General features: G+C 44.2%; 1 protein-coding gene across 3 annotated transcripts; it reads left to right on the plus strand.

Moving 5' to 3' along the window:
- The first annotated feature begins 1,490 nt into the window (after positions 1-1,490).
- Hsd17b7 (hydroxysteroid 17-beta dehydrogenase 7) lies at positions 1,491-20,367 on the plus strand. 3 transcript variants are annotated; one of them, XM_038348891.1, is made up of 9 exons: positions 1,491-1,632; positions 3,310-3,513; positions 4,910-5,002; positions 6,195-6,309; positions 8,667-8,861; positions 11,502-11,606; positions 11,815-11,871; positions 15,796-15,894; positions 19,209-20,367. In XM_038348891.1, the coding sequence occupies exons 1-9, from the start codon at positions 1,598-1,600 to the stop codon at positions 19,308-19,310; spliced, it is 1,005 nt and encodes a 334-aa protein (XP_038204819.1). In that variant the 5' UTR covers positions 1,491-1,597; the 3' UTR covers positions 19,311-20,367. The 3 variants fall into 3 exon arrangements, with proteins under 3 accessions (XP_038204819.1, XP_038204821.1, XP_038204820.1); XM_038348893.1 differs by lacking the exon at positions 19,209-20,367 and adding an exon at positions 17,078-17,497; XM_038348892.1 differs by lacking the exon at positions 4,910-5,002.
- Positions 20,368-21,332: the final 965 nt, after the last annotated feature.

A 21,332-nucleotide genomic window follows, 5' to 3' on the forward strand; every position in this document is an offset into this window, starting at 1 on the left:
GATTTTCTCTGAAGTCTTCTGGGCATCATGTAATGCAAAGCTGGCCCTACAGCAAGTCTCATCTGAGACTTTGGTAAGGCTGCATCCCTAGCTGACACATCCAACCTGACATTGTGCTTTCTGACTTCTTTAAAGTAATAGGCTCTCCCCTCTCCCCCCCCCCCCCTCTCGGTTTTGTCAAGACAGGGCTTCTCTGTGTCTTTGGAGCCTGTCCTGGAATTCACTTGGTAGACCATGCTGTCCTCGAACTCGCAGAGATCCACCTGTCTCTTGCTTCCTGAGTGCTGGGCTTAAAGGTCTGCACCACCACTGCCCGGCTAAGAAATGAGTTTTCTTTCAGAGAGTCACATAGTTCTCTCTGTTCTCTTCCATGTCACCTCTGAACTCCAGGGTTTAAAAAGAACATTTGGAGCCTGACAGTGGTGGCACACACCTTTAATCCCAGCTAGTTCCAGGACAGCCAAAGCTACACAAAGAAACCCTGCCTCCAAAAACAAAACAAAACAAAACAACAAAAAAGAAAGACTCCTTTGGGTATAGAATCTCAAGATCACAAAGAATTTTACTCCAAAGCTTTTAGAAAATACTGTTAAGATACCATCTTTGATGAATGATCCAAAAAATCCATTTTAATTTTAGCTGTTAGTTGGTATCATGAATCAAAACATCAAGATCAAACCCCAGAAAAGATCATCTCAATCACTTAGGATCACGGCTATTCATAGTCTACAGCTCTGAAAGAGGTATGGAGTTTGTCTAGTCGCGCTATGTATAAGTACTAGTACCTTAACTCAATGTTACTGGGGACTTTCAACCAGCCATAAATATTGAAAACTGGAATAAGGATTATAACAGCAGCGCCAGGTACTTTTATAGGAATTAAACTTAATAAAAAGTGGGGGTTGTAACTTATAAGCATTTGCCCTTCCCTCCCTCATTACTTAGCTTCCTCCTTTCTGGCACTCCCTGCAAAATACTCATCTGGGATGGCCTGGCGACAGAAAAAAAGGCCCTTTAGAGAGGCCTGACAGGCACTGAAGGAGATGACAGCACACATCCCTTTAAGAGTTCTGAAATTCTCATTTCCATTCCACATTCAGAGCTTGGAAATTGCTAATTCACCCGTGTCTCGACATAAATAAAACACAATAAAATCCACGTTCCTTCTCTCAAAGATTATGCTTTAGAGAAGGATCGGAAGATGGATCTACACCTTCTAAGAAGTAACCTTGGACTTAGGTTCCTGCACCCAACCCTCTGCCCGCCCTACCTCTCACTACCTCACTACGCAGAACAAAGACCCCGCCCCGAGTTGACACCTCCTGCAAACTGGGGGCCGGGACTGCCTTGATTGGCCAGGACCCCTGTGTCACGCGGCTCCGCCCCTCGGCCTATCTCACCCCACCAGGCCCCGGCGTGGAGAGAGGATGCCGGGTTGCAATTGGCTGGCCTAGGCGGAGACGGATGACGCAAGGGGAGGTGGGGCCTGGCCGAGCCTTGATTGGCCGTGGTGCGCAAGGGCGCGGATCGTAGTCCCGGCCGGCCGTGAGCTGCTTTGGTCGTCGGTGCAGATTAACTCTGCTGCGCGCCTTGCAAGATGCGGAAGGTGGTTTTGATCACCGGGGCGAGCAGGTGAGACTTCCTATGGAACCCTGGAGGCTAAGTTCCGGGATGCGGGGAAGCGCAGGTCCGTGACTCTGGACTCACTTCGTTGGGGATTCCACAGAGACCCAGCCCTGCCCTGCCCTGCCCTTCTCTGGGCCTCCCAAGAGGTGTGGTCAGGCCTGCCCCTGTGGGTGCTTGGTAACTGGCGCTTTGAATTAAACATGACAGTGGAGAGGAAAAACCAGAGCTCCAGTTACTGATCAGCCTGACAGTCATCCCGAGCCCTGGAGTGCTCTCAAGGGACCTGACGGTTCCATTCAGACTCTGCCATCCCCCTCCATCAGTGACCCAGACTCCATTAGTTACTGTAGGTACCCTCAGTTTACTTTAACCCTAAACACGCGGTGTGTCTTATACTCCGGGAGTTTAAATGTCAGCCTCCACGAACTTTACGGCAAAGGGGAGATTTCATTCCTGCAGCACGCCTCGCATACTCTCCCCAGAAACATACAGAACGACCAGTCACTTCTTGTTAAAGCTTGTCCTAAGCCAGTTCATAGCTATTCCAGGCTTGCTCGTTTAACCCTTGCCCTACTTTGTTGCCTACTAGACTTCTTATTGGTCCACGAAGAATGTGTGGAGGATGAAACCGACCAACCTTTCTCCCAGCTGGTTACATTGATATTTTCGAGGAGTTCATACAGCTCTAACTATGTCCATGCTTACTAAGTCACTGTAGGAGGGGTTTCTCTTGGGCATTTTGTTAGCGTGTCCTCTCCTTTAGGTCAACTGGTTTAGTGGTTGTTATATGGAAGGTGCATATAGAAGTCAGGCCTGATCTTGTGTTTCTTTGTTATTCATTGTGGTATGTGCAGTTGTATATTTATACTAAAGGTCTGCTCTTTTGAAGGAAGGCTGAATAGGCCCATATATGTTTGATACTCCTGGCAGGGCCATCCGATTATGTGAGCTCCAGACTCACTTTGGGGTTCGACTTGCTGGCAGTCTGCCTGAGAATTTATTAGTACCCAGGATGTCATTGCTGCCAGAAACTGGCCCCATCTGCTGGGCACTTTTCATATCGCTCTTTCTGACCTGGTGTGTCTAAGGCTTCAGTGAGCTATGCTCATTCATCCCTGCTTCTCTGTCTTCCTCTCCATCTGATTTGTATTCGTACTTTCTGTCACTTGCTGAGGGCCTTTTCTTTCTCTTGATTGTCCTGCTGTGATTTAGTAGTTGACAGGTCGTCAACCTCCTGCCATGCTACTGTGCTTTCTCCTGGGGGATAGGAGAGCGGCACAGAAACGCCTCTGTTCACACATCGGGATTGGTGGTCTCCCTAATAGCAACAACACCAAGAGGAGGTAGAACCCTTGCCTTTGAGGGACCTAGACAGCACAAGAAAATGGGGACATATTAAACAGCCTATAAGATCCTCTTCACAGCATTTGCTGGGATATATTAAATCTCAACACACAGGTACCACAAACCCTGTTTCCTGTGTCATTGAACTATTCTAGAGGGGAGAAACTAGGTGTGAGCCTAATCAAGTGACTTGGGGGGATTCCTTCCTTCACATGATGTTGGGTATTTCCTGTCTGCCCAGGCTTCTCGTGTTGACACAATTGTCTGAACCAGAGAGAAATGTTTTAACGTCCTACTATTTCAGTGAGCTCATGCCCTGTGCCTGGATTGTCTCCTCAGTGGCATTGGGCTGGCCCTTTGCAGTCGGCTGCTGGCAGAAGACGACGAGCTTCACCTGTGTTTGGCGTGTAGGAACCTGAGCAAAGCCGGAGCCGTTCGTGATGCCCTGCTGGCCTCTCACCCCTCCGCCCAGGTCAGCATTGTGCAGATGGATGTCAGCAGCCTGCGGTCGGTGGTCCAGGGTGCAAAGGAAGTCAAGCAAAAGTACGTCTCCCTTTGACAGATGTGGTAGTGCCGCATAGCAGTTACTCAAATGAGAAAGGACAGGGAAGTAAGGGGAGGTAAATGAGAAGTAAATGTGGGACTGGAAAACGCGTTGTGCTGAGGGAATCTGTACAGAATGACCCCAGAGCCCTGAGAGCTTGGAAGTGCCCTTTCCAGTGGGCAAACGCATCATTATGTCTGACACCAGGTCTCTCCCACAGTCCTCTCTTCGGTTGGAACCCATAAGAAGTACTGATACTGTTTTTATCTAGATAGAGACACTATGGCAATCCTTTCATCTTTGAATACACTAATTACATTGTTTGGTTGAAGCCAGAGCTTCATTTCCACATTTTACTAAGCCTTGCTTTTCCATGCCTAGGAAAAGAAGTTCCTATTACTGAAGTTTGTAAATTAGATAATAGAGTAGTTAACCTGGGGTCCCACTAGCTTCACCTCCATGATGAGTGGCAGCTATAGTGGCAACAGTGTCATTACTTAAAATAGTCGTTTCAATAATTTGGACCATATGGTTATGATGTAGCATGATCAAGAAATGCAGGTGCACAATCCATATTGTCAACCAAGCATGTATTTCAAAGGTCCAGTTTTGTTAGCTGTGGATCTGTCCTCGATTACGTGGAGGACACAGTGTGCTGCCTAGGGTTCTGGGAGATACTCTGAGCATGTGTGTTGCTTGGGTATCATGGGAGCACCTACTGCCTGCTTTGATCCTCCTTCCAAAGGGATGTATTTATATTAAAGCTTATGAAGTTTCAAAACTGGAAAAGCTCACTCAGGTTTGCATTTCTCAGCTTCGCCATGATACAGATTCTAGAGCAGGCCCACTGAGACTACCTAATCCCCACAGGACATTTACAGTTTCAGGGTAGGAGAGTGGCCATTAATCAGTTTGTGATACGTAAGCCCTGGCCTTGAGCTCTGAGTGGTTTCCACTTGGGTCTTCTTCCACTTGGCCATCCAGATTCTAGCGCTGATCGGTCCAGTCAGGCCTGCAATACAGATGTCTATTTAACTTGTCAGCTGTGGAAGATGTGAACTGGGAAGAAGGGCTGTAGCTTTGTAAAAGGAGGACGAGGAGGAGGATGGTTTGATAGAGGGTGTGTTTCAGTGCCTGATTGGTGGGCTGCAGTTGGATTTTCCTAGAGAAATTTAATTTGAAAGCCCAGTTGAAACCACCCAGAGAAAAGATACTCACTATGGCTAGAGAAACTGTTGAGAAGTAACTATTTAACCCTGGTGTTGCATAGCCTGCATGGCCATCTTAATGGGTTCAGAAAGGGTTTTTCTGTCCTTGGACCTTCTGTATTCTAGGGGAGGAGTACACGCTTGTCTCGTCTTTTCTAATAATGTCATTTTGGCGTTTTGTTTGTAGGTTTCAAAGATTAGACTACTTATATCTGAATGCTGGGATCATGCCTAATCCCCAGCTAAATTTCAAAGCATTTTTCTTGGGCATCTTTTCAAGGTAATTTTCATGTTCTAGATCAGTGGTTCTCAGTCTGTGGGTTATAACCCACGGGCGTGGGGCGTGGGGACTCAAACAACCCTTTCAGAAGGGTCGCTTATCAGATAGCCTGTATATCAGATATTTACATTACGATTCTTAACTAGCAAAATTACATTTATGAAGTAGCAATGAAAATAATTTTATGGTATGTGTGAGGGGTGGGGGTCACCACAACATGAAGAACTGTATTAAAAGGTCGCAGCGTTAGGAAGGTTAAGAATCACGGTTCTAGATGAACCAGTTGCAAGAAAGGTATTCATTTTGCTGTCATGGTTTTTGCCTTTGTTGAGTGAGGGGACGCTGAGGAGGATGAAGATACGTGGACAGGAGGAGTTGATCCATAGTAGGCATGTCAGGTACTCGTCTTTGTGGAGAACGCCGCACATTGTCATGATTTTTATAATGTTCTAAGACTCTGGAACATTCCATATTGTCAGATGGTTCATGTCAGCGTTTGATTCGGCTGAATGTGTCACTGGCGAACCGTCCTAGATGTGCGGCAATCTTAGACAGCCTCCTGCACCTAGCAGGCTGCATCAGAAAATGCCTAGCTACGTGCCAGCTACTCTGGCTGAGAGGATGCGGATAATCCATGTCTGCCTGAGAGATTCTCAATACGCACAAGCCTAGTGGTTTTCAAAGCTATCTAGCCATATACCAGAGTCAGAAATAAGTCTGGTTTGCAACCCAGTGTGTTTATTCATAGAGGTTTTTGATGTGGGCTATGTGTTTACTTTCTCTTCACTTTTCTTCCATGAAGACGAAACATGCACAGATCCCACTACTAAGCTGTTTGATGCTTCTAGAATTCCTAGTGAAAAAGACAACCTGCTTAACTTTTTCAGTAATCAAACATACTTGACATGGCTGAAGACCTTTTCTCATTGGCATAGCTGTGATTGCCCAAGGATAATTTACATGTAATCTGATTGGGTAGTGGGAACAGGAAAGCATGTTAAGTACATCCATGAATTGGTGCAGTGGGGGGAAAGGCATTTAGTAACTCATTTATTACTCATACATGTCCAAGAAGTTGGTATTTTGTCATTATAATCTCAAAGAAGGTCTGTGTGTCTCTGTGTATGTAACATCTTTAATATTTTCAGTTAAAGGAGCGTTAAAAGTCACCCCGCTGTCTCTGCTGTTTCAGAAATGTGGTTCATATGTTCTCCACAGCGGAAGGACTGTTGACCCAGAATGACAAGGTCACTGCTGACGGGTTCCAGGAGGTGTTTGAAACCAATCTCTTTGGCCACTTTATCCTGGTAAAAAAAAAAAAAAAAAAAAAAAAAAAAAAAAAAGGCTTGGGTCCTACTAATTCCATCCTGTTACTGTGATCCCGATGATGTGAATGGACATGTGACTGTTTTGTGAAGGCTTCTTAATGTCTGGTTGCCATGAAATCTTTGAGTAATCAAGTCTGTCCACTGGCCTCTGGAAATGTTGCTTACCTAGAACAGAGGAAGCAGATTACCAGACACCAGTCACCTATTGGAAATGATGTGTATAACAGCAGAAAAGCACATTAGTTCTGCCCTAAGTAGTTCTAAAAACTGGGCTTGGCATCAGATAGGCTAGGATAGCCAGCATGCTGTCATTAGACACAGGTAGATAGCCCGGGATAGCCAGCATGCTGGCATTAGACACAGGTAGATAGCCCGGGATAGCCAGCATGCTGGCATTAGACACAGGTAGATAGCCTGGGATAGCCAGCATGCTGGCATTAGACACAGGTAGCCCGGGATAGCCAGCATGCTGTCATTAGACACAGGTAGATAGCCTGGGATAGCCAGCATGCTGTCATTAGACACAGGTAGATAGCCCGGGATAGCCAGCATGCTGGCATTAGACACAGGTAGCCCAGGATAGCCAGCATGCTGTCATTAGACACAGGTAGATAGCCTGGGATAGCCAGCATGCTGGCATTAGACACAGGTAGCCTGGGATAGCCAGCATGCTGTCATTAGACACAGGTGGATAGCCTGGGATAGCCAGCATGCTGGCATTAGACACAGGTAGATAGCCTGGGATAGCCAGCATGCTGTCGTTAGACACTGATGCAGAGTTGGCTTTTCATTATCATGGTTTCTTCTTAAGAGCCCATACCTGGAAGTACAATTCTAGGCACATATAGCAGATTCAGCATGAGATGTGTGACTTATCTAGTGTGTTCTGTGAGGTTGCCTCTGGCTCACTCTTATGGCACAGCTTGCACAGTAATCGAGAAGTGATGACTCACACCTGTATCCCAACGCTTAGGCTGAGATAGGAGGATTGTTGCAAGCTTGAGGCCATCTGTGGCTACAGTGTGAGCCCCTTTCTCAAAACAAGCAGACAAGCAAACAAAAATATTAAAATAAAAGGAGGTAATGATAGAGCATTAATTCATTAATAATATTGATGGTCTTAAATTTTGATGTATCTATGATTTACAGAGTTAAATTGTTAGGAAAGCCGATGAGAGCCGTGGTCACGGGGCAGTTGTCATGGGTGTCCTAGTGTGTCTTTATGCAGGCAGACATGTCATCCTGCGGAGGGGCGTGTGTTTCAGAACCCACTTACCAGACTCTAAAGCTGTGATTGCAATGCCTTCCACTTCAGTTAGGTTTAGGAATCTGACCCCAGTTCATGAAACACAAACCTGAATTTAGGGTCATGTGTAAATGAACAAACAGATCCATTGCTGGTTTGATTAGCATGTAAGAATACTGACCAGACACCCATCGTGGTGGTAAAGAGTGGGGATTCTTTCTGTGAGCTCCAGGTTCAGTGAGGTCTCGCTGCTGAGGAGTGGGTGACTGACTTGGTTTTATCTATGGAGTTCTTCCCGATTGTGTTTGGCTTACTTGTCCACTGCACGTGGGGCACATCTGGAAGCTTTGTTGGTAGATTTTTCTCTAATGAACGAATGTTTTCCAGTAGTTGTAGATTTACAAAACTTCTGCAAAGATAGTACAGCGAGTTCTTGTGCATCCTGTATTCAGTTTCTCTTATTAGCATTTTATGTCAGTACGGTACGTTTGTCAAAATAAATGATACAGTACTGGTATGTTATTAAGTAAGTCTATACTAACTTAAGTTGCCAGTTTTCTAAAGTCTCATTATCAGCTCTGGGATTCGATCCAGGCCACCACATACATTCATTTTATAGTCAAGGTCCCTTAGGATCTTTGTTGTGGAGTTTCACAGTCTTGCCTTGTTTTTGAGGACGTCGCCAGTTCATGGGCTTGCTACCCAGGTGTTTCACAGACTGTCTCTCGGATTTCCCGATGTTTATCTCATGGTTAGTCTGCAGACTGTAAATATAAATTCCTTTCTCATCACCTCATATCAAGAGTACGTATTCCAAGGCAAGGCAGTGGCACGTGCTTATAATCCCAGCACTTGGGAGACGGAGGCGGGAAGATGGAAGGTTCAGAGCCAGCCTGGGGACGCAGTGCATGGAGCAAGTGTCGTGTAGAGCATAGTGACAGCCTGGCTCAGAATGACCACGACAGAGTTTATGGCCTTTTCTTGTTGACCTGATCACCTGACTTGGGGTGTCTTATCAGGTGTTTTAAATTGTTAGCGTATGCTCCTCAGTGGATTGTGAAGCTTTTTATTCTGTGTCTTCTTCACTCAGATCCGGGAACTGGAACCCCTTCTCTGCCACAGCGACAGCCCCTCCCAGCTCATCTGGACCTCTTCTCGTAATGCCAAGAAATCTAACTTCAGCCTTGAGGATATCCAGCACAGCAAAGGCCTGGAACCCTACAGCTCCTCCAAATACGCTACCGACCTTCTGAATGTGGCTTTGAACAGAAATTTCAACCAGAAGGCAAGGCTGGTCTCAGAGACCCAGAAATTAACCATCAAAGTTGCTAATTCTAGAGCGTGGCTGGCTTCCGCTAACTCACATAGTGAAAGCCTCAGGGGAGGGATAAACAGCTCCTGTCCTCTTAGGGAGGTGCAGATTGTTTGCCAGGCTGTATTCTTCAGGAACGCTGGCCTCTGCTAACAGACGGTCCCTGACCGCCTCCAGTGCTGTACTCTCCTCCTGAGATGTCATTCACCCCACTGCAGCTGGCTGGCTTTCAGTCTTCCAGTTTTCAGATGAGAACTCAAGTTTGGAGAAGAGGAGTCATGTGCTCAAAGGTCACGACTTGTGAATGGCAGAGCTTACAGTAGAGTTCAAGGCTAACTTTTTCCCTGCTAAGCCTCACGCCTTTTAGCCGCCGTTGTGCCAGTGACTGAAAGGCAGCCAGATGTCATAAACCTTCTGGAAGGTGATGCTAAGATTCTGCTCTGTTTCTGTATGGTTACAGAGTATAGAAAGGGGAAAATAACCTTATCGATCATGCTGCTTCTACTGACCACAGCCATCTGGAAATCCCTGCTGCTGTGGATTAACCGATTGCCCAGGTCCAAAATCTTAACAGGAATTCTTGTCTTTCCCATGGGCATTTTCTGGTTGTCATTGCAGCCCGGAGTCCGTGTGTTAGTCCAACTATGCATTTCCTTCTAGCATCTTTGAGATCTTTAAAACCTGTCCAAATGCTGTTGACACTCCCTTTTCAGAAGGCGGGGTCAAGCTGAATTTGTTCCATTTTTCATAAAAAGCTCTGGGATTTTATTTACATTCTAATTATCAAGTAAGGTGTGGGGTTTTATCTTTTTGAAGGAAGAGGGAGAGTGATTAAGTTGATGCAGCTGTCTTAAAGTCTGTCAGAGTTGTTTTCAGCCCATGATTTTTCTTTTTTCAGCATTCCCAAGAAAGAATTAGAAAGAATTACATTGGTGGATTCCATTTGAAGCCTTTCTAATGATATTTTCCATACTTTTGAGTTACCTTTTCAACAAATTAATCATTGTTTTAGTTTTTTTGGTGTTGGGGATCAAACCTGGGGCTTTGTACTTGGTACCATTTCACTTGAGCTATGACCTCAGCTCTCTGGTGATGGGTTTCTCTTTTATCTTTCTGTCTCTCTTTCTTAAGCATCTTGTATATTCCAGACTGGCCTCAAACACCATCACACCTGATTTTATACATGCCAGGCAAGCACTCTGTCAACTGAGCTACAACCCTAGAGCAACCCAGCTTCCCTTTTAAGACAGGGTGTCACTGTGTAACTTTGACTGGCCTTGGACTGTTATGTAGTTTATGTGAGCCTCAAATTCAAAATTCTTCCTCTTTCCAAGGGCTAGAATTACAGGAACGAGCTACTTTGTATGGCCATTTTCTACTTTTTATTTAAAAGGAAAGAGAGAGAACGAGATTAAAAGTTGCAAGAATGAGTTAAATTAGTCACTCTAACAATAATATAAAATGTAGTAAAATTAATTACAGAGCTGTAGGGCTTACTATGGTTGGCACAGGGTAATTCTTATTACCTTAATCCCTGTGTTTAGGCTTTCTTTATAGAGCCATATGTATTGTCATATATATATATGTATGTGTATATACATATAATATATATGTTTGTGTGTGTATATAAATGCAAACATATACACACAAGTATATGATAGATCCTTACATAGTGATCAGTCCTTCACTCAGGACCTGGCTAGAGATCTTGAATTGAAGGTCTTTGTTCCTCCTGATGCCAAGAGCGTCCAACTCAGCTATGTTCCTATAGGTCAGTGGTTCTAAACTGTCCTAATGCTGTGACCCATTTATTTATTTATTTATTATTATTATTATTATTATTATTATTATTATTATTATTATTATTATTATTGGTTTTTCGAAATAGGGTTTCTCTGTAGCTTTGGAGTCTGTCCTGGAACTCTTATAGACCAGGCTGGCCTCGAACTCACAAAGATCCACTTGCCTCTGCCTCCCAAGTGTGCTGTGACCCTTTTAATATAGTTATCATGTTGTGATGACCCCCCCCAACCATAAAATTATTTTTGTTGCTACTTCAAAACTATAGTTTTGTTACTGTTATTACTTGTATTATAAATGTTTTTGAGGCAGAAGTTTGCCATAATGGTTGTAACCCACGGATTGAGAACCTCTGCTTTAGGGAAACAGCATATATTTTAAATTTAGCAACTGTATTTAATTAATCAGAAGCTAGTTGAAGGCAAGAATTAAACTCAGTAAGCCCATTATATACTTCTTGGGAGTGATGAATTGATCTTTAATTAAGCCAATAATAGAAAATCTTTTTAATCAGGCCCCACTTTTCCTTTCCCATCATCAAGATTGGCTCTTCTTTAAACTATAAATGTCTTGAGAATAGACTTCATCTTGCTAATCACTTTGCTTCCTGGTCCTACTAAGTGATGTCAGACTTTGATGGCCCTACTAAGCGACAAGGACGCGGGAGAGTGCAAACCTTCCATTCCCTGTTGTCCCGGCGTGTGTGTGTGTGTGTGTGTGTGTGTGTGTGTGTGTCTTTCATTAACGGGCATCCGTGAACTGAGTCAATATGCATTGAAGGAAAATCTCAGACCGACTCTCCTGTGTTCCCAGGGTCTGTATTCCAGTGTGATGTGCCCAGGCGTCGTACTGACCAATCTGACATATGGAATTCTGCCGCCCTTTGTGTGGACATTGCTCTTGCCGCTGTTATGGCTGGTAAGTGGCAAACATTGATTTCTTTTTTTTAATTCTGGGTTATGAAATATTAGGAATTCAACTCTGAGTGACAGACTTCCGTTTGGCTTGATGTTTATGATATGCAGTAATCATAAATGCAGATTTTCTTTCTTGACTCTAAGTGAGAAGAGCTTACTCTTTGTTACTGCTCTGAATGGCCACATAACAATTGTTTTCTTTTCGTCAGATTCGCTTTTTTGCAAACGCTTTCACTCTGACGCCGTACAATGGAGCAGAAGCGCTGGTATGTTCCTAGGGTTCCATAGTCTACAACATGGCTTAGTGATGGAAGGTGCACGTTCCTGATGGCAGTGAGCAGTGTCAGGGTAAAAAAAAAAAAAGGCTGTAAGGCGGTGGTTCTCAACTTCATTGCGATCCCTTTGGGATCTAATGACTGTTTCCCAGGGGTCACATATCAGATATTTACATTAGAATTCATAACAGTAGCAAAATTAGAGTTATGAAGTAGTAACGAAATAATTTTATGGTTGGGGGTCACCACAATATGAGGACCTGTATGAAAGGGTCACAGCTTTAGGAAGGTTGAGAACCACTGCTCGAAGGGAACAAGCTCTGTGGACAAGCAAGTTCCATTTGGGACTAAGGTAAGCATTGTGTTACACACAAGATATCAGAAGTTTGACAGTTAACGTCTGCTATGACGTTAGATACCTGACTATAGACAACACACTTCTATAGAAGCAAACTGCACCAGGAGCCGCAGGACAGGTGTCAGGACACCGTCGAGTCAGCTAAAGCAAGGAGGTGACTAGTGAATGAGTTCCCATGGGGGAGGTGTTCCTTGTGGGACAAACATCGAGGCAACAAGCCCTCTTTTCACGTAACGAGTTTTCTTCCTGGAGCCAGCAGGTGGCTCTGTGGTTAAGAACGTGTTCTCGTAGACACCCACTTTGATTCTTATCACACATGTGGCAGAACTGTCTTTACCTCCAGTTTCAGGAGCTCCAACACCCTTTTCTGACCTCCACAGGCATCTGGTATGCACGTGGTACAGGCATATATGCAAGTAAAACACTCATCCACATAAAATACATCTAAAGACAAAAACGTCAAGATTTTTCTTCCTAGCTTGGTACTAGAGGATCAAGGTATAAGAGGATCTTATTAGGAAAATAGGATTTCCTTGAATGGTGCCTAACGGTGGCCTGTGTGTGTTTCCTCATCCAGGACAGGCATTACTGTTGAGCTATAGTTGTATTTTCTCCCGTATATTTTCTTCTGTATACTAGTAATACTCAGAGCCCCGAGCTCCACAGACAACCTCTACTTGTGCTTCAGAATTCTCACCCAAGAAGAGACTTGCCATCTGTTCTTCATGCCTTCTGATTGGAATCCTGTTGGCTTAGTTCTGAAGGATGGCACTCAATCTGCTGAGTCCTGACTTTTATCCTAGAAACTTGAGGGCTAGTACTGTGGGGTCCAGGCTTGGCTGCTTCTTAAATCTTGACCAAATGGAGTTTGGGGGAAACGTGAAGGGAATGATAAGCATTAAAGAATAAAATACGTTTTTGTGTAGACACAAATTGATTGTGAAAACAAGTGCTTTTAGACGGTATTGGTATAGATCCCAAGATATAGGAAGCATTAGTGTGCAGTCCTTGAGGGATTTCTCATTCTGCACATCTGTGGTGTGAAGAGGCTTGTCTGGGGTCACATATGTTCTGAGCATCAGTGGTGTGGGATATATTTAGAAGAGAAAAATCCTCTGATACTAAGTAGCTTAGAGTTAAGTTTGTGAAAGTAATGAATCCATATAATAGGCAAGGAAGCAAGACATCTTGTCATTGGGTAGGGAATATGGGACCCACTGGGACTGGTGTCGTCAGAACTGACTTTGATCAGAGTGGAGCTAGATCTGGGCTCTGAGGGACCAGGCGATTTCGATAGGAGGAGCACCAGGATCCTAGTGTCGCAGTTGAAAAACTTTGTTGTGAAGGGCTGAAGAAGCAGCTCAGTGGTGAGTACTGCTGGCCTTGTTGAGGATCCTGGTTCAGTTCCCAGCACTCATATGGCAGCTCACAACTGTAGCTCCACTTCCAAGAGTTCTGATACCTCTGTAGGCATATACATATATGCAGGAAAAATACCCATAGAATAAAAATAAATGTTAAAATCCATGGTGATCTTGCTATAATTTTCTGAAGTGTACGTGAATAGAAGGGCATCATTCCAAACGTCATCCGCCGATGTCTGGAGATGCTGGCGGGAGAGGGGGAAGGATGGGATGGTAGGGCATCATGTGGGCAGTTAGGGTCTCCCTCAATGGCTGTGTAAGTTTTGCCTCCTCAGGTGGGGAGTTTGAGCTTGAGCTAAGGCATAGGCCAAATATGAGGATGTCAGAATTATGGTTACCATTCAAATCCAAGTTCTCTGGTTGCTGGTTTGGAACCCTCGAGCATGTTTTTCATCCATCTAGGCTTTTATTTTATATAAAATAAGAACCAGAGCAGTGAATGGAAGCAGGGGCATTGCAGAGACTCATTAGATTTCAGCAGTTACTTTATCAATAGCAAATGCAATCTGATGGCTCAGTGGCACAGAATAGGAAGTTTAGAAATTGGCCCTTAAACGTACAGAGATTTAGTGTGTGCTAATTATCAGAGGTGGAGGGGAAAGATGCCCTTTTTAGCAAAGATGTAGCAAAAAGGGAGTTTATGATCTTTATTCCCTGCCTTCCACCAAAATAATGTTCTAGATAGGTGAAGGGGTTTATATGTCAAAATTAAAACCTAAAATTCTTAGAAGAAAATACGGGAAATTTATGGGACATTTCAGAATGCAAAGGCTTATCTAAGTGTGGACACTCTAAAAGAGTGGAAATTAAAATAAAATTAGCATGGTCCCAAAGTCCACTATAAATAAAGCACAAGGCAGAATACAAACATCTGTCTTAGATCAAGGTAAATATTTTCTTAACAAATCGAGACTCCCAGCAAAGGGAGGACAGCACTTGTCGAAGTCACAGGCAAAAAAGTCAGACATGAAGATTCTGAACATTTTCAGTCATGTGAAAAGATTCTTCATCGCAGTGATGCTAAGAGAAGTGTAAACTCAATCTATAATTCAGAGCTCAGCTCAGATGAGCAAAGCTTAGGACATCTGATCCAGGGCTGTGGTGGCTGGTGATAAGGAAGTAGAACGCTTGTGCATGGTACAGCTCATGTGGAGGACTCACGGGCAAGATGAGCCAAGTATTAAAGGTGCATACCCTTCACCAAGAACTTCCATCTTGGGCATTACTTCTGTAGGTGTACTCATCATCCATCATGGTTTAGCTTGTGATCATGAAGACTGCAGTCCGCTGCATATGTCCTTTAATTAAAAGCTGAACATACTAATTACAGCTCATGCCCAGGATGGGATGCCGTGCTTTCAGAAGCCAACAAAACAGCTCAGTATACACAGATTTGAAAATTTGCAGGTTTGTTGTTCAAGAGAAAACCTCTGTGTGTTATGCTTCCATTTAAGAGAAGGATAAGGCCAGGCGGTGGTGGCGCATGCCTTTAATTCCAGCACTCGGGAGGCAGAGGCTAGGCGGATCTCTGTGAGTTCGAGATCAGCCTGGTCTACAAGAGCTAGCTCCAGGACAGGCTCTAAAGCTGCAGAGAAACCCTGTCTCGAAAAAAAAAAAAAAAAACAAAAAACAAAAGAGAGAGAAGGATGAGTTTCTCTATGAAGATATTTCTTGGCGTGACCACACATGCTAGAAGAGTGGGTTACTCCCAGAGACGTAAGCTAAGTGGCTGCAAAATAGGAAAGGAAAGAAGACTTCCTTTTTGTGCTGTGTACATCTTGTGAACATGTGCATCTTCTCACTGATAATATCCCAGCGACCTGTGCTTTGCTGTGGTGTGGGCAGACTGAATTAACCAGTGTCTGAGACATGGATTTATATGGGAATTAAGGGAGAAGGTGGGTGAAGTTTTGTTTTGTTTTGCTTAGGTTAGCTCTCAAAGACTTTATTTTTGAAGCAGCTGCCTTATATTCTCCCTTCAGAACATGGCAGCACTTTCCAAAGATCCTTAGATTAGCTGCTGCTTTTTGAGAGGACTCTTGCAATTTCACGGTGGAGTTCTGTAAAGTACTGATGGCAAATCTCACTTGCTTGGGGCAGGAGCGATGTCACTGACATGTTTTATCCTTCCAGGTGTGGCTTTTCCACCAAAAACCCGAGTCTCTCAACCCTCTAACCAAATACCAGAGCTTCACCACAGGCTTCGGGACTAATTACGTCAAGGACCAAAAGGTAAGTCGGTTTGTGTTGTCATGTGGAAGATGCTGCCAGTCTGATACTCTGGACCCATGTCACTGACAGATGAGCCACACGGCTCTGTGCCTGAGCCCTCACTCTGGCATCCTCAGGGTCTGTTTCATTGCTTTCTGCTCCCTCCTGTCTCAGAGCATCTTCTTCCCGCTAAGCCGCTCTTACCTGTGTTTCTGTTGATGTCTGCTCATCTTTCAGGTCTCCCCTTCTTCTCAGTCTTCTGTGTCTCTTTAGACTGGGCCCTGGGCCTTGTTATGGGATTTCTCAGACCTGTCTGGGTAGCACTCACCCTCAGCTGCCTCTGTCAGCACGTAAGCTTCGTGAGAGGGATTGTACCTGCTTCCCTCGTGTGCTGGCTCACGCGGAGACTCTTAATAAATACATCCTGAGTTGTATGGAAAAGAGAACGTCTTTCTTTGTGATGATAATATCTCTTGGAATGCGCATTCTGTTTGAGATTATTAGCAGCATTGTTAGATGCTTTGAAGAGACAGGTAAAATAGAGAAAATCAATTTCATCTTTTGAAATCTTATCTTAAAAGTAATCATATAAAATTACATTGTGGGGGAAGTGAGAACATTTACTTGGGACTACAAGAACATGCTGTAGCTTTGTCACGAGCAAGGTTTATTGTAGCCGCCTGCTTTTCCCATCCCTGTACTGAGGATGCATTGGTATAAATACAACCAGATTGAGGCATGTAGGTGACCTCTGTCCGTTTGGCAGCAGCGTGAGTCCAGTGACAGCCAGCCTCGTGCGATGCTTCCCGTGTCACCTGCTGGTCAAACCAGCCTTTCGTAGGCAGCACGTGTTGGATTCCAGTGCCTTGGGAACATTTTGAGAAGTGGTTTCTCAGGCAGGTAGAGCTGACCCTTCACACTGTCTTCCCTTGCTGGGCTCCCCACAGCATGTTAGCCCAGGCATGGCTTTGAGATGTTGAAACAGTTAAACAGTGCAGAGGCGATGTGGTTGGTTGCAAATTCTTCTTTACTGCATTTACATTCTGTCACCTGGAGCCCAGCAGCTGAGACTTGAGTGATTGGGTTCAGGTGCAGCCTTTAGTCCTTTTAGTCCTGGCAAGAAGGGGGCAATGCCCCTTTCCTTCCCTTCTTTTTTCACCCTTCCCCTCCCCTCCCCTCTATGATTGTTTTTGTTTGGTTTTAGGACTGAGTCTCAACCTGTTACTCTGGCTGGCCTGGAACTCTGTCTTAGTTAGGGCTTCTGTTCTGTCATAAACGCTACAACAACAGCCACTTGAGGAGGAGAGGGCTTATTAAGCACCTTACACTTCCACATCACAGTCCTTCGTGAGAGAAGTCGGGGCAGGAGTCACACACAGAAGCAGAGGCCATGCAGAACTGCTTACTGGCTTGCTCCCGGCGGCTTGCTCACTTTGCTTTCTGAAGGTAGTACCCAGGACCGTCATCCCAGAGATGGCACTGCCCTCAGTGAGCAGGGTTCTCCCACATCCCTCATCCAACCAAGAAAATGTCCCACAGGCCAATCGTATGGGATCATTTTCCTCCATTGAGGGCCCGTCTTTCAAAATGACCATAGTTTGTGTCACAATGGCATAAAATTAGCCACACAAACTGGCTGCTTAACCAGGTTGACCTGCAGAGGCGGATCACAGGTCTGCCTGCCTCTGCCTTCTGCCTTCTGGAAGGAAAATAATCACCACCAGCTCCCTGCTCTGAGCTGGGGTGTGTGTTTGTTTGTTTGTTTGTTTGTTTGTTTGTTTGTTTAACTCAGATTTGAGTTAACTACTGATTCTTAACATCCAAAATGATATATTTTGTGAAACTCTGTTGCAATTTAATAAACTCACTTTAGGTCTTTCAGAGTTTATTTAAGTTATTTAAATTTGCTATTTTAAGACCTTACAGGGAGTGATTTACTTATCAGGGGGAGAAAATGTTTAATTTTACATACCCAGGCATTTCATATAATTTTCTATGAAATTCATTGGAGAAAATATTTTAGCTTTTGATTCATTGGGAGAATTCTGCTCTCCCATCTGCTAACTGATAGGGGAACTAGGGACAGATCTTGGAGGAGGGCGAGTCATTGTCAACAGTGGTGTGTCCATGAGCCTCCATGCTGTGGTGAGCGCCTCACCCAGGCACTGTGGACCACCCTTAAACCCAGTTTGTCACAACGAAAAGACAAAACAGCATGAAAGCAGGAGGAGGGAGGAGTGGGGGTGGGGATAAGTGTAATAAAGATGCAGAATTGTTGAGGAAGGAATTTAATTTAGAGAAAACAAAGGTGAGCTTGGACAGGCGAGTTCTATAACATCTCCAGTTTCAAAATGAAGAACTAACAGGATTAAATGTGGATAAATGTTACATCCAAATTGTTAAGAAGTTTCCTTAATCCTTAGTCTTTCAGTTTTAAGACAATCCTCTTTTACTGACTTGGAAAAAAAAAAGATAGCCTGATTGTAGCAGCTGAAAGTGCTTCTTCTTATCAATTTAAAGTAAGATTTTCTGCAGGAAGAACAGAATGCAAAATAATAGTGACTTAAGATAGAATCTCCTATTTCTTATACACGGAAACACTTTGGAGGGTGTGAGCATCTATAGCAACTCAGACTTGTAGCACAATTAATAAAAACCCAGAGACAGATATTGGGGTTCAGCCTGAAGGTCAGGAAAGCAAAACAGCCAGCCACTGGCTCTTACCTCTACCTCAGTCCAAAATGGCGATCCTGCCTCCAGGAATCTCAGAATGAGACTGTGTGAGATCTTATATATTCCTCTCTCATGCAGAGATTAAAGACTGTGTGAGAACTGTCTCCTCCTGTATTATAGACTTCTCTAGGGCTGGTATTAAGAGCGTGTACCACTATCTCTCTGTTTCTATGGCAAACTAGTCTGGCAACTGGAATTAAAGGTGTGTGTCACCACTGCCTGCTCTGTGAGGCTGACTAGTGGGGCTGTTTTAAATCTCTGATCTTCAGGCAGGCTTTATTTGTTAAAATACAAGTGAAACATCACCTCAGACTCTAGATTTTCTTTCTCCCGTTTCCTTCAGCACTTGCTTGGGTACTAGGAGACAGTAGGAAAAAACACTTGCACTTCATATCTTTGCAGGCAGTGGGAGGTTTGGTGAGTGCTGAACTTACATGAGCATTTATGGCCTCAGTATTTCCCAGCCGTCCCTGAATGGTCCCTTCTGCCCCTTCCTAGCTTCCGGTTCTCTTAAACGCATGGACACCCTTTCTTTGCTTTCATGCGGTTTGTTTTATTTTTCTCTTGTAGTCATTTCTATTTGTGCTGGTTTTGTTTTCCAGATGGACATAGATGAAGACACCGCTGAAAAATTTTATCAAACCTTATTGGAACTGGAAAAACGCGTTAGGATCACTATGGAAAAATCAGATCACCCCAGCTGATAGCGACATTCTCCTGAGCATCCAGTACCTTCTGTACCTTCCGGGGCACGTGGCTTTCCATCGTGCTGGATGATACACATTTGTCGTAAACCATAAGCCACGATGATCTCCGCTCCTACCTTTCAGAATGATCTCCAGGACTCTGTGTGCGCACATGTGTTCAGGCATGCACACACACGTGAGGAAAGATGGGCAAAGTAGAGGACCCAAATAAATGCCCTCCAGAACAGTGTCCTTTCAGAATTGCTAGAGGCTTCCTGCACAGCATCTGCATACAGCATTCTGTCACCTGGAGCCCAGCAGATGAGACTTGAGTGACTGGTGCGGCCTGAACCTCCTTTTAGTCCTGGCAAGGGGGGGCAATGCCCCTTTCTTCTCTTCTCTTCTCCTTTCCTTTCCTTTCCTTTCCTTTCCTTTCCTTTCCTTTCCTTTCCTTTCCTTTCCTTTCCTTTCCTCTATGATTGTTTTCCCGCCCTCTTTATTTTCTTCTTCACATGCTGCTTCAGATAATCTTACACGATCGTCCACCGAGCAGTCCCCACGTGACTGCCCACAGTCAATCTCAGGAGCAAAGCGTGAACGCTTTGGGCCACGCGCATTATTTCTTTTCTTTCGAAGCGGTTTGTTTTTTTTTATCCGGGAGTGGAGGCCACAGTGGGCCTGGTCTTCAGTGACGTGCAGATGTGTTCGTTATGAAGAGCTTATCTTCATGGTCGTATTTCACCGGAATTAAATTTATAGCAAAAATTATTTATTCACATTTCAATAAAATGTCAAAACAAACAAACAGAAAAGTCTGAGACTTCTACGAGGCCTAGTGCTGGCATTTGGTGCACAGTGGAAGGAGAAAGAAATAGGCCATTTGTGTGTCAGATGATGAGATTTCCAAATCCTTTGCTATGTAAAACTGAAAGAGCCACACCTGAGCATCCTTTGGTATGAGCCAGAATGCTAACGATGACTAGATATTTTTATCATAAAGCCATTCCGTTACTTGGGATATAAGAAAGTCGGTAAAATTTTGAATAAAAGTCAAAAAAATGATATATTAATATAATTTCCTTACAGCTTGTGCTGTGAAAATTTGATTTTGTTGACCAAGATTTTTTGTAAAGATACAGGTGAGAATGAGTGCACGCCCCTGCCCCTCCCCCATCTTTGGGAAAGGAGGGTGGAGCTTAGCATGGGGGCTGTTCTTTCTTCGCTTTCATCCACCCAGAACTCCCATTTGGAAAAGGCTCCTTCTACGTGGTGAACTCACATTTCTCATGTGTGAACTGAAACCTCTTTGCTCTGTTGCTCACGGGTTTGCTGTGAGGAGGGGATTGACGATCTGTGTGGACCCTGAACATCCTCATTCCTTAGAGATCAGAGAAACCCAGAGCGTGTGGGTTCAGTGTCCGTGTCCCTCCCCTCCCTGCCCCCGCCCCGCACGCTGACTGACCGTGGTCCTTTTGACGGTTCTGTTCCCCAAGCATTTCCACGAGACAGCCAGGTGCACTGCAGAATGGAATGGGAGAGAATTCTAGGCCCTTGGGTTGGGTGGTCATAATCTAAACTGACCTTGAGAGAGTGGAGTAGCTTGGGCTTGGGTTATTGGTGAATTTGGAAAAACATGTCCTTTTCTAGTGCTGTCAACTGACGAACAGCAAGTTACTCATTTCGTTTTACCAGCTGGATTAGTAATCCCCCCTGGTTTATTCTGATGCTGATACCTCTTCATTGTCTGTAGTGCAGGAGGTTTTCCATTTTGCTGGTGTTTTCAGAGAACCATGTTTCCGCCTCACTGAATTTTTTTCCTCTCCAGTTTCTTATATATTTTTCTTAGAGATTTTAGCTCTGCTTGTTTTAATTATCTTCTTTTTATTTTCATTGGGTTAAAATAAACCATTTTCCAGTTTCTTGATATAAAAACTTAGGTTACTTATTTAAAAGCTTTTCTTCATGGCTGGTGTAAGTGTTTAGTTATAAGTATTTAATGACAGAAATATCCCTCTCAGCCTGGTATAACTGGATTTCATG

Source organism: Arvicola amphibius, chromosome 12 (genome assembly GCF_903992535.2).
Source record: "Arvicola amphibius chromosome 12, mArvAmp1.2, whole genome shotgun sequence".
In the NCBI taxonomy this organism is placed as follows: domain Eukaryota; kingdom Metazoa; phylum Chordata; class Mammalia; order Rodentia; family Cricetidae; genus Arvicola; species Arvicola amphibius.